The sequence below is a fragment of the Galeopterus variegatus genome, unplaced genomic scaffold (genome assembly GCF_000696425.1).
Source record: "Galeopterus variegatus unplaced genomic scaffold, G_variegatus-3.0.2 Scaffold4122, whole genome shotgun sequence".
In the NCBI taxonomy this organism is placed as follows: Eukaryota; Metazoa; Chordata; class Mammalia; order Dermoptera; family Cynocephalidae; genus Galeopterus; species Galeopterus variegatus.
Window position 1 is genome coordinate 46,055 of NW_007730233.1, and position 6,298 is coordinate 52,352.

At 46.9% G+C, this 6,298-nt stretch overlaps 1 protein-coding gene across 1 annotated transcript in view; it reads right to left on the reverse strand.

Moving 5' to 3' along the window:
• TRPV6 (transient receptor potential cation channel, subfamily V, member 6) overlaps positions 1-6,298 on the reverse strand; it is a 17,377-nt gene that overhangs the window by 7,946 nt on the left and 3,133 nt on the right. Inside the window, exons 2-3 of the mRNA XM_008586794.1 lie at positions 512-609; positions 260-382 (exon numbers count right to left, since the gene is read on the reverse strand). Coding sequence (XP_008585016.1) covers positions 260-382; positions 512-609 — 221 coding nt within the window. The remainder of the gene's footprint in view (positions 1-259; positions 383-511; positions 610-6,298) is intronic.

The following is a 6,298-nucleotide window of genomic DNA, read 5'->3' on the forward strand; positions in this document are numbered from 1 at the left end:
CAGAGGGCAGGGAGTCCTGGGGTGTTCAGGGTTCCCAGGGGTTCTCTTCCCTTTTTCTAGGACCCTGGCATTTCAGGGTCAGGTTGTTCAAATGATGTGCAATTGGGGTTGACAAGGAAGAGGGGAGACAGAGAAGAGAATAAAGAGTAGGGAGGCTCAGAATTCCTCTTTGGTCTCCCCAAATTATCCACCACAGATACTGACTTGAAGTATCCCACAGGACACCCCTACTCTCCACCCTGGCCCCTGGGCCTCTCACCATCATAAAGCTCAGATGTCATGGGCTCAAAGACCAGCTCCGGGGCTACCTCCATCAGCACCAGGGCGGCCTCCAGGTTGTCATATAGGGCTGCCACGTGCAGTGCCGTCTCCCCCAGTGCTCCTGGCATTCATGGAGAGAACAGTCATATGGCCTCTGTGGGGCAGGGGAATCAGGACAATACTCAGGGGCCCACAGCACAAGGCCCTGGGCTCTCCCGGGAAGCCTCATGTGTGGGGCCCTGCTCCTCACCTCTCTGATGCACCTCACAGGCCTCATACTTGAGCAGCTTGTTCAGAGCATGGACATCATTCTCTTTGGCAGCCAGAAGGAGAGGAGACTCCCAGATCCTACAGGGAAATGACATGAGAAAGGTGGATACAGTGACCATGCCCACATGAGGAACGAGGGGCAAGGGCCTTGCTCCCTCCCATGTGGACATGTGCCTCGGCAGCAGTAAAGGCCCAGGTCCTCGATCCAGGCAGATCGGGCACTAGAGTGCAAGGTCAACTGTTGTCTTTTCTCCTGACGGTCAGTTACCACAAAGCAACTTTTTGCCATTTGGCTTGTGTGGGAGACTGTCAGTGACTCCTTCCCTTCCCCCCAGGTGCTGGGGCTAGAATGTGCAGAGTGTGAATGTCTTATCTGTGCATTTCAAGGTAAGGAGGGAGGGATTTTACTCAAGCACGCATTCACCTCCTGACCAGTTTACCTTGGAAGCGGAACTGTTTTAGCCTCACCAGGTGCCCAGAGATTGCCCTCTAGGATAAGCTTTGTTTTGCAGGCACTAGGGGTACAAGGAGTTCCTCTCTCATGTTTGCGGAGGAAGGCGATATGCAGAGGGTTTTCTCCTGTTGCCTGAAGCTCTGCATACCTGACCTTCTCAACAAAACCCTTTGATCCTGCTGCTTTTCTCCCTACAATAGCATCTTCAAGATTCAATCGCAAAGTAACAGTGGCCCCTAAGAAAAAAAGCCTGGCTCTAGGCTTCCCTTTCTCCTGGGTGCTCATTTATTCAATCATTCATGTTCTCTCTCTCTCTCTCTCTCTCTCTCTCTCATTCCATCTTAATCTCTGAAGCCTTCCTTCTTCCAAAGTAACAGTGGCCCCTAAGAAAAAAAGCCTGGCTCTAGGCTTCCCTTTCTCCTGGGTGCTCATTTATTCAATCATTCATGCTCTCTCTCTCTCTCTCTCTCTCTCTCTCTCATTCCATCTTAATCTCTGAAGCCTTCCTTCTTAAAGTGGACCTCTGCATCATCAATCGGCATCACATGAGTGCTTATGAGACAGGTAGCTGTCGGGCCCACCCTTTGCCCTAGTAACTCAGAATCTGCAGTCTAAGAAGATCCCCAGCCGACTCCCATGCACATTGAAGTTTGAGAAGAATTGCTGCCCCACTAGTTGTTTGAGCGCGGCCCCTGCATGTGAAACACCTGTGGTAATAATACATCAGCGGCAAGCTCAGGAATGTCCATTTTCTAACAGTGCACATTACAGTTTGGAAAGCAATGGTCTCCATCATTCGCAGACCAGCTATCTATAGGACCTTAGACACTACCTTATTTTCTCTATTAGTACATATGAAGATGTAAAATATGACCAACAATGACAGATGCAGAGAAACTAGAGAGTCCAGTTTGGAGGATTCATTGAATTTCATGTGGATCTGAATGTTCTCATTCTGCCCTCTGACCCTTCTCTGGTTTACCCAATTTTGATTTCATGGATTTTTTTTCTGGTCCCTAAGTCAGATTATAGTCTCTCCTTGACTTATCATGGCTTCTTGCTTGTTTTAGGCAAAATCATCTTCTCTGACTCCCCAGATCATCTCTCAAGTCTTATTTCTGAAAATAACTAAAATTCTATTTTAAAATCAGAACTTACCCCAGCTAAGACACATGAGTCCCTTTTATTCAATTTTCTTTCTGCTTGGAGTCATTTGGTCTTTCTATGGGAGGGAATAAAATAACCCCATTTATCCATAGATGGCCACTTATGTGACATACAAAAAGACATAGGCAGGAGCTCACGTCCTCAAGTGCTAGCAGTGGTAAGAAATCTGCTCCAAGAGCTGGGGGTGGGAGGGCGATCAGGAAAGGAGAAATGAGCTCACACAGCTCTTCTACCCAAAACCCCTGGTCTCCCCACTTGGCATGTGGCAGCCACCAGGTCCTGTCAGTCAACATTGAAAGTTCTCTCTCCATCAGTTCCTACTAACCCTCATTCATTCATGTCCTCATCTCCAGCCTAAGGTTAGCAAACTATTCTCCTAATTAGTTTCCATGCACCTTATCTACCCCCAGTCCATCCTTCTCAGTACTGCCAAGATAATCTTTCTAAATGGCAAATGCAAGTACAGCTTGCAAAAGTTGATTGGTCCTGAAATGCATGATGATAGGGATCAAGGAGGCCCTTTACGTTCCTTGTGCAACCACTTTTCCACCCTCTGTCCTTTCCGCTCATTCTTCATACCCGACATTTAGGTCTCACCATGTGCCTCAGCACTGCAGAGCACACCATTTTCCTGATGCCTGCAGTCTAGGAGGGCTCATTCCTCCGAGAACCCAGCAACCCCACCCATCAATTGTTGGTTGTCTATTCTGTCCTCCCTGTGCCTGGGAATATGCCTAGCATGGAGCAGATGCTCACTAACACTATGTGCAGAATAAATTATCCAGTAGCAATGGCAAAACGTGGTTTGGCTTTCTTGCCCCTCCTAGTATCGCCATCCACTACCCTCTAAGCCAACCCTAAGCAAACATATCATCCCAGTGGAAAATAGTATGCTTAGTATGCAAACACAGCTGCAAAACAAGTTTTCTACACTCCTTTTACCACCACCATCCAACAATTCATCTAAACCCCTCTTCCATGGATATTCTAGAGCCAGCACTAAGATGGGGGAAAAAAATTAACGCTTTCCCCAGCATCACACACACACATACACACCCTCCCCCAGGAGGTTTTTCACTCTCTCCTTGGGCCTTACTTTTATTTCAGCATCTTTTGGTGTGTGTTATAATGAGTGGTTGTCTCTTCCTTGTACACTAGGGGTCCAAGGGCAGAGATCAGCCACTTACTCATCTTTGTATCTCTTCCCTGTCCCCTGCCCTCCTCCAATTAGCTCCTGGTTTTGTTGACCAAATGTGTGAAAGGTTAACTGCAGAGCTAGAAATGGATCCCAGGGGGTGCCTCACCCAGGTCCAGAGCTCTGCTTCCTGCTCCCTAAGATATGAGTGGGGGTGTTGTCAGCAGCAGGCCGAGACTTCCCTTTTGGTCTGTATGCATTTCTGAAGTCTCTAAGTGTCACCCACAAACCTCCATTCCCTTTCTGTTCCTTTTCTTGCCTCTGTGGTTGCCTTAGTGGGCCTAGGGAGGACGAGGAGCTACTGTCAGACCTAGGGGTGCCATATGTACTAGATAAAAATACAGGATGCTTAATTAAATCGAATTTTAGACATACAACCATTTTATTTATTTATTTATTTTAGTATAAGTATTTCCCATACGATATTTGGGACATACTTATAACAACTTATTCATTGTTTATCTGAAATTCAAATCAAACTGAATATCCTGTATTTTATCTGTCAGCCTAGTCAGACCACACCCTGTGTGAAGAACCAGCTTATGGCCTAATCCAGGAAGGTTTGTAGAGAACTGGCCTCCTCTGTTTGCAAACTCCAGGATCCAGCAAAAAGGGTGGCCAGCGCGTGGATGGGTTTCAAGAGTATCAGGCAGAGTCATTACTTGCAGTGACGTCATAGGACCACAGGGGACAGCAGAAAAAGCCCTAGTTCACGTTCTTGGCAGTAAGGCAGACCCCAAGACACCTGAGTATAGAGTATCATCGGGTCCCCTAAAGAAGGTACATGGAGCAGACCAACACAGAGATGTTTGTGCTTGGCGCACAAGTAGTTTCTTAAGTGGCAGCCCATCAGAGGAGTTTAGATCACAATTGGGAGGGAAGGGGTGCTACCGGGATCTAGTGCACAGAGGGCAGGGACACTGCTAAAGATCCTGCATAGGACAGTCTCCCACAACCAAGAATTATCCTGCCCAAAACATCAATAGTGCCAAGAGGGAGAAACCTTCATTCAGAGGAACAATTATTCATAATGCACTTTAAAAAAAGAATACTTTACACTAAAAATAATTAGAAATTCCCTATACGTAAAAAATGTTTTCTGACAGATTGTTAAATACTCAACCAAGGGAGAAACAAAAAGGTGAAGTCTTTTAAGCTCTCAGTGATTAAGTAGCAAAAAGAACTCATAGTACAAATCTGAAATTATAACAATACAAAAGGTATTTCCAGGCTCTAGAATGTTTTATTTTACTGGGCAATTAATTATAAAACTGAACAAGTCTAGTTCAGTCTTACGGTGGAAACCTAACTATGGGGTTCCTGGCACAGAACCTAGCACATTTTTTGTTGCGTAAATGAATCGATGATCTCCCCCTCAGGGCCACCAAACAAAACTCTCTGACTTCCCCATCCCTGTGCCCTCCACCCCAGTCCGTCCTCTGCTCCCCTGTTCTTGTGGATATGTATGTCTCTGTGTGCCATGTACATGAGTCAAGTTTTGTTTTCATTTGCTGAGAAGCAAGGCAGGATCAGGAGTCTTGAGGAAAGCTCAAACAGAATTTTAGAGCTAGCAAATCCCCAGAGATGGAGTCTGATCTGTTCATGCAACAGATGAAGAAAGAGGCCAGAGATCTGAAGTGACTTGTCCAAGCAAGTCAGAGACAGAGCTGGGACACATGTCCCATTTACCATTTCTCTGTGTTAATCAGGATTGGAAGAGGGGTTAGAGAAGACACAGGGAACATGCATGCACTCCACTGGTGCCTCCACAAGCACGCTCCAGGGTTAGCCTGCCCTCTGGGTGGGGGTGGCAGTACACAGTGTGGCTGCTCAGAGCACGTGCTCCAGGTGGACACAATTCTGTTAGGAGGAAGTTCACAGCCCCTCTAACTCCTGCCTTCATTGAGAGTTGCCTTTTTACTGTTTGTTTGTTATCACAATAATCCCATTTGTTAAATTTCCTTCTCAGTTTTCAAAGCAGCATCTCACTTATCACTTTTGCTCTTTATAACCCTCTAACACTGAATAATTCTCCCATTTTTCAGAAAAGGAAACTGAGGCAGCATGGCTAAATTACTGCCTGAAGATCACACAGAGTTGAAGGTAGAAAGCTTGGCCAAGAACCTAGCTCCAGGCTCTTGCCACTAAATTATGTGGTTTTTCTAGTTTTATGACTCCTCCTGATCTTTACTGGGGTCAGGGGGCAGGCAGAGAGCAGTGACCACAGATGAAGGAAAAAGCAGTCATGTGTAGGGAGGAGGCATACACTGAGCACTTGTGGGCCACCTCCTTCCAGCTTGGGCTCCTGGCAGTGGGACGAGGAAGCCAAATTTTACTGGGGTCAGGGGGCAGGCAGAGAGCAGTGACCACAGATGAAGGAAAAAGCAGTCATGTGTAGGGAGGAGGCATACATTGAGCACTTGTGGGCCACCTCCTTCCAGCTTGGGCTCCTGGCAGTGGGACGAGGAAGCCAAAGCCCTGGGGAAAGTGGCTATTTCAGAGACTTGGAGTCGGGCTGCCTGTCTAACTGCTGCAACTCCTATCACGTAAATAGATGCATGTGCATACAAGTAGGCACGTGTGTGTGAATCTACCAAGGCAGGAGTGTGTAATGCACTGCAGAGTCCCAGGGCTTACTTTTCCCAGACACTTTAATCCACACATACTCATACTTGTAAATTATCTAACTAACCATAGGAAAACCCCCAGTGGGCACTGCCTTCCTTCCAAACTGCTCCTGGGGGAGATGAAGTACAGCATGGGGGGCTGAGGGAGAGTCAGGTTAGGTGGCCTCTGTGAGGCTGCCTGGCACACCCCACACCAGCTGAAAACAGATAACGCTGTGGCTTCCTCCTCTATGTTTCTGTAACAATCATTTACACCTTTCTTCTGACGTTCACCAAGATCACCTCCAACCCAAATATATGCATATTGGTACATTTTGCCCATCA